A 16,283-nucleotide genomic window follows, 5' to 3' on the forward strand; every position below is an offset into this window, starting at 1 on the left:
CCAAAATTTTATCTTTAATATTATTTTCAAACTTAGTTACTGCACTTTATGGAAAAGTCTTCCGCTGTTACATTTACCGTCTTGAGTTATGCTTCATGTAAGGGTTACAAAAGCTATCAAAATTGAACTTAAAGTGGGTCTGTGAATTATCAAGATCATGAATTTAACTGATTATTACTTTTTAATACTGAGAGGATCAGATTCCACAGGAGGATACTAGGGCCTTCTGGAGATGTGTCAAGTTACCCAGTAAACCAAACTACCATCAACATTATACTGTCTCTGCTTTACCAGTTCTTTCTGATCCTAGCCATCAACAAACATGGCTCACGATAGTTAAATTTATATTTAAAACTTGTCTGCAACAGTGCAAGTTACAGGCCTAAGACACTAAATGGCCCTGTGAGAGTTAATACACTTCCCTATGCGGGAAGCACCTTATGGAACAAGAAACTGAGTAGACTTTTTTTATGCCTACCCCATGCCAGTGAAATTGGGGCCACTCCTTTTTTGATAATATCATGCCCAGTATCTGCAGGTATATTTCTTTCTCTTCTCTTTAACTCTACTTGACCCTGCTTGAGGAGTTGGTGACTCCCTGGTATAAGCAAGGCACTTAGATAAATTTATGCTTTCAGGGCATTAGGCCATTATGTACTCAACTGAAGGATAAAGAATCATCACTTCTTAATGTTCAGCTCCCACCCAGAAGTTCATGGGAGCTTTGGCAGGATCTGCCCTTGAGTTATTAATCTTCAGAGCATAAATTCAATCAATGATATTCATAGTGAATATAATTTTCTCCATTTCCAACTGGAGAAATCAAGCACAATGTTCTTAACAGGACCTGAGAGGCACCTGTTCAATACATGAGTGAAAGAGTTAACCTGCACCAGGTCTAGTCGCTGTGCAGGCGGTGAGCAATCATCAGGAAAGTGCAAGTCCAACAGGGCTTTCTGGTCTCTCCACACTTTCAAACAACAGACTTAGGGCCCTAGAAGCTAGGGATAAAACGCAATGGCTTTTCTTAACATTAAGGAAGTCTAATGTTACACACAAATGGGAAAAGCTCTTTGCATGTAATTTTTCCCACTGATTCAACCTCGTATGTTCATGGTTTTTACAAAAGGGATAAAAACACATCGCATTATTAATAACTAATTTTAAAGTCAGAAACCACAAATAACCCAAGCTGCCCAAATCATCCTGTGTGCTTGTGTGACCGGGAATGAATGTGAGCGCACAGCGGGGCATGTCTTACCTGTGCCTGGAAGGGGACATTTCTCACAGTGTGGGCCCCAGGCCTTGCCCACACTACAACAGCAGAGCTGCTTGGTGAGATGAACAGACAGGGGGTGCATACACTGCCTTCCGGAACTGACAAGTCGGTAACAGGGCCCTTTCTCCTCAGAGATCACAGGGGTATCCGCTGAAGCAGAGAGATAAGGCCTGACGTCACCCAAGAAACGACAAAAACCAGTTCGACATTTTACATAATAGTAAAATGAACCTAAAAGTTTGGATTAGAAATCATACTTCAGAATAAATCTGTCTAGATGTAGGGCATTACCCTTCTTGATTTAGGGTCAATTGACCAAGTGAGTTTGAGAGTCAGGACATCAAACGTCCCTGTCTCTGTCTGGTCCCTTCTTCCATTTTAGTAAGTGTTGAAAATCAACTATGTGTGCGTGAGTGAGAACAAATAATTTCAACCAAAATAAACCTGCCCAAATAAACCTAACTATAAAACCTAATTATCACAATCACTACCTCATTTGTTGTCCTGTATTTAGCCATAAGAGAGGTAGTTCTAGGGCAGAATTTGGTAAACAGCCAGGTATCATGGAAAGTCAGGAACTGAACATAGTAGATACTACAAATCAGCTATCACTCTTCTTGCTTGGAGGACCGTGAGAGCCTGCAGGGCCCTATCTGGTCTCATCCTAGGCTAGTGACCAGCAAATGGGAGGCAGAGGACAGCTTCTGACTGGCAATGCCACACAAGGCCCCCGGTCCAGCCAGACAGCACACCAGAGAAGGAACAGATGACATCCTCAACTCCTCAGGAAACATCGCAAAAGCACATCCGCCCACAGTCATCCAATACCTAAGTCCTCATTCCGATTCTTCTTCTATAAATTTAGTAGATGAGACTTCATTAATCTAACAGCTACTGGGCACATAGGGCAATTATGAGAATAAGAAAGACATGGCCCTGCCTTCAAGATCATTTTCTAGAGTAAATGTGCACGGAGAATGTTCTACAGAGCCAGTTCCAGGCCAAGTCCACACTGCTGAATAGACCAAGCTTGATGGTCACCTCTCTGTCCATTCCCCATGTCAACAAAAGCTCTTCTCTACTGCATCAGCGTCCAAATGAGCTTTTCCCAATTTGCCTTTCCATTACCCAATTCCTCTAGCACCTGGCATTTCCAAATCACCTTCCTTTCCCGCTCAGAGCTTAATTTTCATTCTCACAAAACGACTGACATCTCTGCTACAAGAAACAACCTGATTCAATGAAAGCACTACAGCACAGTGAAGAGAGCAAGGGTTTTTAGATCCAGACAGACCTGGGCTCACATAGTGTGTCCACCACTTGCCAGCAACATAACCTAGGGAAGTCACTTTGACTGGCTGCAATGGTTTACGTGTCAACTTGACTGGGCCACGGAACCTAGATAGCTGGTCAAAGACAGGTCTGAATGTTGATGTGAAGGTATTTTTCACATGAGATTAACATTTAAATTAGCAGATTTTGAGTCAAGCAGATGACTCTCCAGGATGTGGGTGCGCCTTATCCAAGCAGTTGAAGGCCTTAGGAGAAAAAGAGACTCATCTCCCCAGAGGAAGAAGGAATTTTGCCAGCAGACAGCCTTCAGACTCTGGCTGCAACATTAGCTGTTCCCAGGACCTCCAGGCTGCCAGCCTACCCTGCAGATTGGGGCTTGCCAACCTCCACATTCATGTGAGCCAATTCCCTAAAAATCCCTTCTCATCCACCCACGCTATTGGCTCCATTTCCCTGGAGAGAATGCTAACTCATACACGGGCTGAGCCTCAGTAACTCCCTCACTTATAGGTGACAAGCTCAATGTATAGACTCAAAATATCATATGCTAAACGTCTGCTTCAGAGTAGACACAAAATACACGTCAGCCTGCCTTATTAATAAAGGCAGGTACCTCCATCCTCTCAGGGGCATCTGCACACGACTTGATCACTGCTGTAGTGGTAGAATTTCAACAAAGTGAAAACAGTCGAAAAAAGGATATGGGTGAGTTGGAGGGTGGAGCAGAGGATTGAGGGGAGCAGAGGAGGCCTTCCTAAGGCTTCAAAACTTAGTTCCTCTAATAAGGCCAGGTTTGCCCAAGACTACTAAAAATGTGGTAAAAGGGAGAAGTTTGAGTCTTTTCCTCTCCCTTCTCCTACTCACTTTCTGGAGTCTGTGCAAGTCAGCTATGAAAGATTAAAGGTCACAGAAGAAAAGTAAAAGAAAATTTATGAGTATGGTTATTACCTCCAAAAGGATAAGTTTCTGGAATGACTGACCATCAATTATATAGCATATGGGTGTGTGTCTGTCTCCCTATATAAGTTGTATAATCTTAAGAACATATACATAGTTCTAGGATAATCAGCTCACCAAGGATTTTGCTCCAAAATTTCTTCTCCAACCAAAGTGTTTGGAATTCACAACACATATTTCCATAGAAACAACGTCAGGTCAACTCACAAGAGCCTATTTTACACGTGGTAGGGATTAATTATAACACTAATCGCATTAAGGTTAGTTCTAGATCCCAAGAACAAGGGCCATTTAAAGCAGAGCAGAGTTTCCCCAAACCCTGGACATTGGCAGACGGTGACACTGGCCCCTTGCACTGACTTGTCCACACTCGCTCCCTGGTATCCACCTCGCCCTCATATCCAGGGTAGTGATACTACCTTAGGCACCATCCCTGTTACACTTACTCTGCTCCTCTATCCAAGGACTCCACTTTAAAGTAACATATCAGGCCTACCGCCCAGATTAACCCCAAACTCCAAATCAGCAATTCAGTTTTTAAGGGATTAGTATGTGTATTTGTGTGTAAGTGAATTATAAGAGATTGCTTGTTCATTAAAGCAAGTCTCTGGTTGAGGCTCCATGCGTGGCGCACACACACACAGAAAAAGCAAAATGTTAGGCATTTTATCATGTGGAGAGTAATGACAGGAGTCAAGGAAGCTAATTCCTCCTAAACATCTTCTCCTGAAAGGTCTCTGTTTTATAGGTTTTTGTCCTTGCATCGTTTCCTAACCCAGAGATTCTCCCTAAGTGCTAGGATACTGGTGTTTGTTTTTTTTTTTCCACGACAGCTTCCAACGCACTTCAAGTGGGGGTCTTTAAGGGAATAAGAATCACTGGCTTACAGAATCATCAAAACTCAGCTGTTGGTGTGTCAGGGAACATCAGACCGTGTTGTAACTAAACATTGTGCTTCACCCCAAGTGCACATAATAATAAGCCATTAATAAAAAAAATCTGCTCCTTCAAAGATGGAAGAAATCCCAGGAGAAAGCCACTGGAACGGTCTGGCTTACATACCTAAATTATACTAATGCTCCTATGATTCAAATTTTCTTTGCTCTATAATTATGTGGATCAAAAAGTGTTAATTTATGCCTCCCTCAGATTTCTAACAAGATGTGCCCTTTAAAATGGCCTCTATTTTAATGCCTAAGTCACCTGTTATTCTTTTATCATTTCAAATGACTTATATGGCAATTCACTTATTTCATTAAACACCTCTAGCATTTTCACATTCAACATGACACATAAACCCAGGAACAATATGCTACCTAGAATGATGCATGATTGGTGTTTCTACTGTCTGAGTATCTTTAACCACAGACTGAAAGGCTGGTTGTAAAGGCTAATTCATTAGTGTACTACATTTATTATTTAAAATATAATAAACGTGATTATATAGTCTATTGCATCATAAGGATTTACGCTATACTAAAAAAAAAAGTCAATATTGCCCAAAGATTGCTAAAGAATTGGTGGAAATGGGAATGGGACAGAGCAATGAGGAGGAATTACAAAGCGTGCTGGTAGGTTCATATATGTAGGTACCCTGAAATATGGGTTTTGCAGATTGTATTTTTTGTAGGATGTGTTGCTAAGGTTCAGGTGCACAGATTCAGGTACTCTATATAGAGGAAAAAACATTTCAGAAGCGTAAACCCTACTAGAAATGCCACATCAGTCAGTCAAGAAAACAAATCTTTTGCTCCTGGTGACAGACATGGGAAAAATCTTCCAAAGAAATAAACATATAGCTCTATACCCAAGTATAGTATTGAATCTCCACCAAATATATCCAATGCTGATGGTGATTACATAACAAACCACCGTGAGAAGGGAAGATGCTATGGTTCTCACATTTGGGCTCCCCAATAATGTATTAACCAACTTATACTTAATTATAGGGTCGTACAACCAACTCTGATTAAACTTTCAAAGCCATGCTGCTCTTATCAATTCAAACATAAATGTAAATATTATTAAGCAGATATAAATTAACCTGGTACTTGGAACAAGTTGAAAAATAGAGAAGACTTGAGGAGACAGCATACCAGCTAGCCTCTCCTACTACTTTGTTTTCACTCCCCCCCTCCCCCAAACACCTCCAATATCCTTATTCACTTCTTGGATGAAATTCCACATTAGAGTTTCATGCCATTAAAGCTTAAAGTCCCAATGGGATGAGTGCTGGGATGCAGGTGTGGGGAGCAAGTAACACTGTTAGAAGGAGTCTGAGAGATGACTTTCCTAGGGAAGTAAGAGCCCATAGGCACCCTTTTCAGGAAATGGGTTATTAAAAATAAATTCTGCGAGAACCAAAATTTAAAAAAAACAATGATTCTGAGGCCACTGCAGAGTCAGACCAGCATTTTACAGTGAGACTAAATAGTGGCTCCGCTTAAATAGATGACTTGCTCCTGTCAATTTAGACCAGTTTCCTCTTCCTGATTAAGGGCTCAGCTTGTGGAGTGAGACAAATGGAGTTTCAAATTTGGGCTCTACCGCTTATAGGCTGTGGGACTTTTGGAAAGATCCTTAAACTCTCTGTGCCTCAACTTCTTCATTTCTAAAATAGGAAGAACAACACTACAAGCCTCATAGAAATCTGGGAAGTATTATATTTGATAATCTATATAAAGTACTCATCACAGTGCCTGGTACTTAGTAAGTACACAGTAAAGATTACTACATTACTGTCACGGTTTTGGTTGTTACTGCTTTTACGTGGGAGCAAACAGTTGGCACAGATCTGTCTGTACAACCTCAAGGCCATGATGCTGTGAGACCACTAAGTGAGGAAAACTGCGAGCCTAAGCTGCGACAGCCACAGAGGAGGTGGGAAGAAAGGAAAAGGTAGAAAATAGATTATGAAGATCTAATGATTTTCTTGGAGACCAAAGGAGATGACAGAGTCAGAGGTGACACAGAGGTTCCCAGCCTCATTTCTGGGGAGAACAATGTCACCATGGACAAAACCACCAAGTCAGGAAGGAAAGCCCATTTTTCTCTCTCTGCTAGAGAGATCTAGCAGTCATTTACCCAATCAGCTTTATAAAAAAAAAAAAGATCTAGAACTATGAGATCCAATTTGTTAGACCCTAGCCACATACTACTACTTCGATAAAATTTAAATGAGATACAATTTAAATTCAATTCCTTAGTCACACCAGCCACTTGTGACTAGTCTATCACATCAGAAATGTTCTGTATTGCACTGTCTATCATCACAGAAAGTTCTATTGGACAGCATTGATCTAGCCCAAAAGTCAGCAAATTTTCTCTGTGAAAGGCAAGATAAATATTTTAGGCTTTGTGGTCCATTTGGTCTCTGTTTCAACTTCTCAGCTCTGCCACGGCAGCATGAAAGCGGCCTTAGACAGTATATAAATGAATGGACATGGCTGTGTTCCAATAAAACTATTTACAAAAACAGACGGTGGGACAGATTTTGCCCATGGGCTATAATTTGCCAATCCCTGATCTAGAACCCTAAAGTTAGAGGCACAAAACCCAATTTTAAACCTCAAATGTCATTTACAAGCTATATGATCTTGAAAAGTTACTTAAACTCTCCTAGCTTCAGCTTCCTATTGTGTAAAATAATTCATATCTCATAAGGAAGCTGCAGAAACTAAAAAGAAATGATGTTCATGAATATGACTGGCTTTTCGAAGGGATGAGTTTGGCATCTCATGATTTCCAGAGTTAGGGCAGAAGCACATCTTCTCTCTAACCCTCTCTTTCTGTCAGTAAGCACCAAGTCCATTGGTCAAGAATATTATGAAACAGCAAATATGCAGGCTCAAAATTCTTTTTTTTTTTTTTTTTTTTGCGGTACGCGGGCCTCTCACTGTTGTGGCCTCTCCCGTTGCGGAGCACAGGCTCTGGACATGCAAGCTCAGCGGCCACGGCTCACTGGCCCAGCCGCTCCGCGGCATGTGGGATCCTCCCGGACCCGGGCACGAACCCATGTCCCCTGCATCAGCAGGCGGACTTTCAACCACTGCGCCACCAGGGAAGCCCCTCAAAATTCTTTTAGCTGGGCCCTTTGAACCTGTGGACACACCCTCCCCAGCATTCATCCTGGAGCTCTTGAATTTCTGAAGAAAATTAATTGCAGCTTAAAAAGTCAGAAAGCTTTCCTACTCTGACTGCACAGGTTATTATACTTTTCTTGGATTGGCTCTGAGAAAGCCTGGAGTTTCACCATTCCCCACAGAGAGGTAGGAGCAGGTCTGGAGAACGCTACTGCAGCAACGCCCTGATCCACAGACACAGAGGTCGGAGACAGCAAACGCCAGAACTCTCCTACTTTCTTCTTTCAGCTTGGCTAAGTCAAGGACAGGGCGCGGGCAAGGAGAGAAAGTGAAGCGGTTGCAACCTTTGGCTGCAGTCAAGGAATTCTGAGGGTGTTCACCTCAGCGTATTCAGGAACAGGGAGAGCTTCCTACTGCTCCTCGGCCACTGCCAAGTGCATTTCTTTGAGTTCACAGAGTCAGCCACACCTTTTATGGCCTGGATATGCCCTAAATTCATGCTGCCTGAGCAAACGTGGTCAATCTCCTCCATCTGCTTCCACAGTCTAGCCAAGGCTGTTTTTATATCTTGCAAGAGCATTTACTCCAAATGATAGCTTTGCTCAGTGCCTTTGTGTGTCTGTGTGCGTGTCTGTGCACGCGTGTGTGCACAAGTGTGATCCCCAGTCTCCTTCTGCTACTTCCCGCATGACTATCAAGGGTACCACCAATTTGCCAGTGCTTTCCCCCCCTACTTTGTAAGTATCACCTTCTCCCCTCATTCTTTCTCAAGATGTTCCTTCTCTTCAGACTTCCCTATCAACTTCTCCAAAATATGGTTCACCCACAAATCAGACTGGATTGAACCAAGTCGCAAATCCTGAAAGACTTTACATCACTCTGTGATATTACATGTGGTAAATTCAGAGGAAAGAGAAATAAATCTGCCCACTCAATGCTGGTAAAGAGCCCAGGTTTTAACTTCAAACTCTAAACGGGAACATTTAACTAGCAACAAACATCTCCTAATACTTATCGTTTCAGCTGTTGTAGCTGAACCATAAAATTAAATTATTTATTTTTCAAATACGAATGGATGGTTGTTTAATAAGTTCAGTATTATCTGGGCAATGACAGGGAAAATAAATGCTAAGGAAAGTGTGTTTCAAAAATCTCATTGGCAGGTTTCTACAATCTTATTAAAACCTGGATGTCTGTCCTTAGCTCTAGACATCAGATCTAGTCAAATAAAACACTTTGCGACCAGTCCTCTAAGCGTACCTAATCTACAACATTCAATGTAGTCATTTTAACCAGACTACAAAGCAAATTATTTAAGGAAAAACAAATATTCACAACAAATTCTATATTCAAACTCTAAAAATGTTTTATGCTTAAATTATACAACTGTATTTACAATACTCTACTCATGTAATTCCAATCAGCCAGAAGTTATCCCTAAATTATCTGGATATTGTCAATGATGTCATTTTTGGCCTGAAATTTCCAAATCCTTGCATCAGTTTTCAAGTGTACCTTGTATGCAAGCATAATTTTACAGTCTAATTTTATCACCTGCCAAAAAAAGCCCTATAATTAGGTGCCTGCCTGCTTTATGATCAGAACTGTCTGTGAAAGAACACGGAAGAACTTATGTGCAAAATTTCCTAATCTGTATTTGACAGGTTTCAAAGGAAAATAGTAGTAATTAGTAACAACGTTCCAAAACACTCAACAAACTCCTCTAAAAGTAATGAATGAGATTGCCATTTTTATTTTATTACATTTGTCTTTATTTCACCATGTCTATCCATCAGCTTAGGGCACAGAGTTAGAGACGCACAGTTAAAAGCAAATGATGGTACCTTCATGAAAAATATATCTTGATGATATGACAAATTTAAAACTGGGGACCAGAAAGATACAACTTAACATATACCAATGCCACATTATAAAAACAGGTAAATAAAAACAAAAACCTAGCAAGACAAAAATTAATGCAGGATTGCTCTTAACATCTCGACAGTTTTCTGCCATACATTAGTTTAAAATGTTTAACCTTTAATCGTATGTGACTTTGAAAAATCTGTTGCATTTACCTACTTTGTAATAATGGGCACAAGTACCTTAAAAATAAGGTAGTCTTAAAAAATTCTGTGTCTGAGCCCTTTACGTCTAAAATGCATACATCTAATTGTCAGGTGATCTGTATTGATTACACTGGATTAGGTTTTGTGGCAAGAGTGTCTTTTTGGAGAAACTACATTTTCTGTACCAACATTAGCACATAAGGTTTGATGGATGATTTTTATCCTTAACAAGTTAAAAAAAAATCTTAGAGACAGATTTGTAAGGCAAAATAGTTTAACTTCAGGGACACATATCAGTGGTTTTTGAGGACAACAGAACAGAATATTTGAAATTAGAATTGAATAAAAAAATCTGAAACAGAGCCTTGCTAACTATTTCCCAGACTCTTCCAACCAAGAAAGTACAGTGAAGCCTCATTAAATCAGACAGAAGTGACTCAGAATTTGGACTAATTAAAGACAGAAGCTGGGACAAAGTTTCACTCCACCTAAACAATGCTTAAAATACTCATGAAGGAAAAATCTGCTTTCATGTCTTAGGTATGCTAATTTTAATTAACTGTTTCTTTGCATAATTCCTCTGTGTGCTTGTTCTCTACCTTAAGGTTAAGCTGTCATTTTTTCTGAACACAATAAAAATGCATTTTTTAAATAAACAGATTTATTGTAGTATATCAGGCCGCCTCCTCCCTCCTGTCGTTTTAATGACATTTCCCTGCATATTCACAATATTCAGTTGACCACTGAGTATTTATCTTCTTTTGGATACTTCCCCCTTCCCCCCACCCCCCAAAAAAACATGCAAAATAGTAATAAAAAGTGATCATTACTTACGAACACAACTTGAAAAGGTAGGATCTGGCCCAAATCCTATTTTGCAGGTACATCTATAGCTGCCCATGGTATTCAAACACTCACCATTAGGGCACACACCCTGTAGTTGGCATTCATTAATATCTGCAGGAAAACAATTCTTTTAGAAAGAGAAGTCAAGTTCTGTAGAACAGATTGTGGCTGTAAATTGCATTCCCTGTCTTTATCACTATAATACCTCTCGGTTATAGTAAGTAAGAGATGCGAGCGACTTTTAATGCAGCAGCAGTTTAATCAAATCAAACATTTACTGAACATCTACAATTTAGCAAATATTTACTATGCATCTACTATGTACCTGGTTCTATGCTAGATACTAGAGACTTACCAGTGAACAAAACTGGCCAAAGATGCCAGCCTTCACAGATTTTATATTTTAGTGTTAGTGTTTTTTAAGTATTATAGGGCATATAGGCAAGGCGAAGACTCTTGCCCTGGAGACACTTACAGTCTAGTTGTGCCTATAACTATGTAAAAACTAAAGAAGTGAAAATCGTTATCACAATCAGAAGAAAGGTCATAAACCTGAAGAAATTAAATTATGAAATTGCCTGTATAGACAAATAAGAGCTACTAAAGGAAGGTGGAGGTAAGGGAGACTGCAGCATGGAGAAGGAGGGAAGACTTCATCAGGTGTTGAATTTGGGGAGAAGCCAGATGGATGGGCAGGAAGGGGTGAACGATCTACATGGGTGGACATCAGAGCATGAGTGACAGAGACTGCAGAAGGAAAGGGATCAGGAAATCATGAGTCAAACTGTTGGCTGGAAAAGAAGTTTCAGGAAGGTGAATAGTCGGAAAAAGAGCTGGTTAAAGCCAGGCTAGGTTTGGATGCAATTTTATTGAAAACAGGGAAATATATGAAAGGTCTGTGAGCAGGAGGAAGATATAATCAAGGGCAGGCTCTAGGGAAACACATCTGGCCAGCACATGTCTTGGTGAGATGAGATTAAAAGTTTGATCACTGAAGGAATAAGCAAGTATGAGACTGGTGACAAGCCAGGTTAGTGAGAATTATCAGGAAGAGAAGGAATGAAGTTTTGTTTTTTGTTTGTTTGTTTTTGAAGGGCAACTGACAGTGCATGGTGTTTGGTGTTTGGCCAACACCGGCACTAGAGAAGAAGAGGGTAAAAGATGCCCTTGAGGCTTCTAATCTGAGCAAAGAGGAAAAGACACTATTGGTTTTGTAGAAAGTTCTGTGAAGGAAAAGGGCAGATGAAGAGATAAGCTTTCCACATGAAAGAATGCTCAACATCACTAATCATTAGAGAAATGCAAATCAAAACTACAATGAGGTATCACCTCACACCAGTCAGAATGGCCATCATCAAAAAATCTACAAACAATAAATGCTGGAGAGGGTGTGGAGAAAAGGGAACCCTCTTGCACTGTGGGTGGGAATGTAAATTGATACAACCACTATGGAGAACAGTATGGAGGTTCCTTAAAAAACTAAAAATAGAACTACCATACGACCCAGCAATCCCACTACTGGACATATACCCTGAGAAAACTATAATTCAAAAAGAGTCATGTACCACAATGTTCATTGCAGCACTATTTACAATAGCCAGGACACGGAAGCAACCTAAGTGTCCATCGACAAATGAATGGATAAAGAAGATGTGGTACATATATACAGTGGAATATTACTCAGCCACAAAAAGAAATGAAATTGAGTTATTTGTAGTGAGGTGGATGGACCTAGAGTCTGTCATACAGAGTGAAGTAAGTCAGAAAGAGAAAGACAAATACCGTACACTAACACATATATATGGAAACTAACAATAAAAGAAAAATGGTTCTGAAGAACCTAGGGGCAGGACAGGAATAAAGATGCAGACGTAGAGAATGGACTTGAGGACACAGGGAGGGGAAAGGTAAGCTGAGATGAAGCGAGAGAGTGGCACTGACATATATACACTACCAAATGTAAAACAGATAGCTATTGGGAAGCAGCCACATAGCACAGGGAGATCATCTCGGTGCTTTGTGACCACCTGGAGGGGTGGGATAGGGAGGGTGGGAGGGAGATGCAAGAGGGAGGAGATATGGGGATGTATGTATATGTATAGCTGATTCACTTTGTTATAAAGCAGAAACTAACACACCATTGTAAAGCAATTATACTCCAATAAAGATGTTAAAAAAAAAAAAGAGGTAAGTTTTACACTAGAAGGTCACGCTGGGATACTCAAGTATTGTATAAATATCCAGCCATAGCAGCAGATTCAGGAATAAAGTGAAAAGAAAGCATCGCTGGAAACAGAGCCTCAAGGTCATCTGCATGCGGTGATTGCTATGGTCTCAACGTTTTGGGCCCCCCACCCGACCGCCAGATTCATATGTTGAAATCCTAACCCTCCCCAAAGGTGACGGTATTAGTAGGTGAGGTCCTTGCAGGGTGTTTCAAGTCATGAGGGAAGAACCCTCCTGAATGGGATTAGTGCCTTATAAAAGGGGCTCCAGAGAGATCCCTAGTCCCTTCCATCATTTGAGGACATAATGGAGACATGTGTAACTGGAAGAGGGCCCTCACCAGAAGGTGACCATGCTGGTGCCTTGATCTGGGACTTACCCGCTTCCAGAACTGTGAGCAATAAATACCTGCTGTTTTTAAGCTACCCAGTTGGTGGTATTTTGTTATAGCAGCCCAAATGGACTAAGACAGTGGCCCAAGGGGAAATCAAAATGATTTGGAAGAGGAGAGACGAAAATGTGGCAATTTTTTAAAAAAGATTATAGAGTCATTTGCAAAGGTAATTAAAAATAAACAGAATGTGACAAGTTAAAAGTAAAAAAGAATTAGTAGTCATCTATTTTATTCAGGGTGTCTTATGAAGCTTAACAGTTAACAGACTTGGCTTTTAGTGTTTCCATTTGAAATTATATTTACTTCTTTCAATCATTAATTCTAATAAAACTTCTATTAAGGATCCTAAAATGTTAATTTTCTACATTAAACTGAACGCCATGGTAGCAAAACATTACTAGCAGAATCGTCACATAAAAAGGCAAATACAGCCTGCAATAAATCACTATTTGCTTATATTTCATATTCTACGTAGCCAAAGATATCTACATGGACATATTTTACCCAACACATGACAATATGACATTTTCAACGACATTCAAATGACAACCCATGTTTGTTGTGTAAATTCTACAGCATTCCAGCTTGCATGCAGCTGGAAACTGGTATAGCTAGATGACACCTGGACCAGCATATGGTCCAGCACCTGCCCATCTTACTATTTTTTTATGTTGGGGGTAGGAGTTTATTAATTAATTAATTAATTTTTGCTGTGTTGGGTCTTCGTTTCTGTGCGAGGGCTTTCTCTAGTTATGGCAAGCGGGGGCCACTCTTCATTGCGGTGCGCGGGCCTCTCACTATCGCGGCCTCTCTTGTTGCGGAGCACAGGCTCCAGACGCGCAGGCTCAGTAGTTGTGGCTCACGGGCCTAGTTGCTCCGCGGCATGTGGGATCCTCCCAGACCAGGGCTCGAACCCGTGTCCCCTGCATTAGCAGGCAGATTCTCAACCACTGCGCCACCAGGGAAGCCCCCCCATCTTACTCTTGATCAGAGTGTGTGTTGTATTATAACGCACATTTATGCGCAGCATGTGATTGAAAATATCCCCCTATAACTCATTCTCTTTAAGAGAACCACCATGAAGGACCAGGAAGAGTGCCAAGTCCAGTTGGAGCTTACATGGTACAAGCGAATCCCCTATTGTATGTCCCCACTTAAACCTCAAATTTGGGTAACCAGCCAGTTGTGGTCAAAAAGGCTGGACCACTGTTTCCCCTCATGTTCCCACTAGGGTGTGATCATCGGCCTTCCTCTTTCTCTGAGGGGCTTTTACTCCTGTTCATTGACTGCACCATTACACCTTCCGTGTTTACCTCTTGGGACCCAGAATTTTCCCTTATCTGGAAGTTTCTATGACAGTACCATCCAGTCTCCCTGCTGGCTAACCTCCCTGCAGGTTAAGGTGGTGTTTGTCCCCCACAAAGCATAGATACCTGGTACACAACCACTACCTTATGCTCTCTTCCAATGTCCCCTCTTTGACTCTCAACACTGCCCACCACTTCGACCATGATGCCATGGGAATGGAGGACAGAAATTAAGCCTTAAACAAAAACACTATGGCTAAAGACAGGAAGAAGTAGAGTGAAGAAGAGGAATCATATAAAATTTTCCCTTCCCTTTTCCTACCATCTCTATTCTAATCAGCTTGTGCCCCTAGCAATACCACTTCCCCTAATTTTGGCTCCAGAAACCCAGAAGCATGGACACACTCTCACATCTTCCAGAATAACTCCCATTTCCCTCAACCACCTCAATTTATTTTTATCATATTCTAGAAAATACTATAAATTAGAGATTAAATTTCCAAGATTTTTTCTTTTTAAAGTTACATCCAGCTAAGTATATCCATCTTAAGTGTACAACTATATGAGGTTTTTGCATATACATACATGTATACATACAAGTAGATAAGTGTGTACACGTGTGTACGCACATACTGTATAACCACCACCCAGATCATGACTTAGAACATTCCCAGTGCCTCAGCAGGCACTTCATGTTCCTTCCCAGTCAACCTCTTTGCCCCCACAGGTAACTACTATCCTGATTCCCATCATGGTTGATTAGTCTTAGCTGTTCTTAAACTTCATATAAAGGGAATCATATTGTATATATTCTTTTGTCTGATTTTATTATGCCTAAGAGATTCATCAATGCTTTTGCATACAGTTCATCTTTCACTGCTCTGTTACATTTTATTGTGTGAGTACAAAGTTAATTTATCTGTTCTACTGTTGAGAGACATTTGGGGGGTTATTTCCAACCATGCACCTGTGAACATTCTTTTTTTTTTTTTGCAGTACGCGGGCCTCTCACTGCTGTAGCCTCTCCCGTTGCGGAGCACAGGCTCCGGACGCGCAGGCTCAGCAGCCATGGCTCACGGGCCCAGCCGCTCCGCGGCATGTGGGATCTTCCCGGACCGCGGCACGAACCCGTGTCCCCTGCATCGGCAGGCGGACTCTCAACCACTGCGCCACCAGGGAAGCCCTGTGAACATTCTTATATGTATCTCTTTTGGTAGGCCTAGGCACTCATGTCTCTTGGGTATATATCTAGGAGTAAAATTTCTGGGTCACTAAATAAGGCTCATGTTTACTTCAATAAACATTGTCAAACAGTTGTCCTAAGTGGTTATGTGTCAATTTCCAGTACCAACTGCTCCACGTCCTCATCAAATTACTGTCCGTCTTTTTCATTTTAGTCATTGAGCGGGAGTGTAGTATTATCTCATTGTGGTTTTGACCTGCATTTCCTTTTCGTATATTTAGTAGCCATTTAGATCTAAAAGCAATCTCTCCTACAACGTAAATACCTATAGGGATGTTGTAGGTCGATAAGATTGCTTCCCTCTTAGCTGATTCTCAAAGTGGGCTACGCTTAGCTATGGGACACTTTGGGTTGTTCCAAGGACTGGGTAACACTCACTGGGTGGACACTAGGGAACTGAACAAAGTGCGGTTAGTCCCCCTTGACAAAGAAAATTGTCAATAATGCCCTCACTGAAAAATTCACACACAGGGGATGAAAATATGAGTTTATAAGTACAGAAGGGACCATCTCGAAGTAAAGTTGTCTGAGGAATGATGGAGTGGAGGTGAGTGCTTGCTCCATGAGGGGACTTGAAGGGCTGCATT

The 16,283-nt window shown here is 41.1% G+C and overlaps 1 protein-coding gene across 15 annotated transcripts in view; it reads right to left on the bottom strand.

The window, feature by feature from the left end:
• Positions 1-16,283, bottom strand: part of LTBP1 (latent transforming growth factor beta binding protein 1) — a 424,762-nt gene that overhangs the window by 143,989 nt on the left and 264,490 nt on the right. For 13 of the 15 annotated variants that reach the window (XM_033838746.2, XM_033838744.2, XM_033838747.2 and 10 more), the window contains 2 exons: positions 10,515-10,637; positions 1,262-1,429 (listed from right to left, as the gene is read on the bottom strand). In XM_033838746.2, the coding sequence (XP_033694637.1) occupies positions 1,262-1,429; positions 10,515-10,637 (291 nt within the window). The remainder of the gene's footprint in view (positions 1-1,261; positions 1,430-10,514; positions 10,638-16,283) is intronic. The other 2 variants (XM_033838748.2, XM_033838749.2) reach the window with 1 other exon arrangement.

This window comes from Tursiops truncatus, chromosome 14 (genome assembly GCF_011762595.2).
Source record: "Tursiops truncatus isolate mTurTru1 chromosome 14, mTurTru1.mat.Y, whole genome shotgun sequence".
NCBI classification, from domain to species: domain Eukaryota; kingdom Metazoa; phylum Chordata; class Mammalia; order Artiodactyla; family Delphinidae; genus Tursiops; species Tursiops truncatus.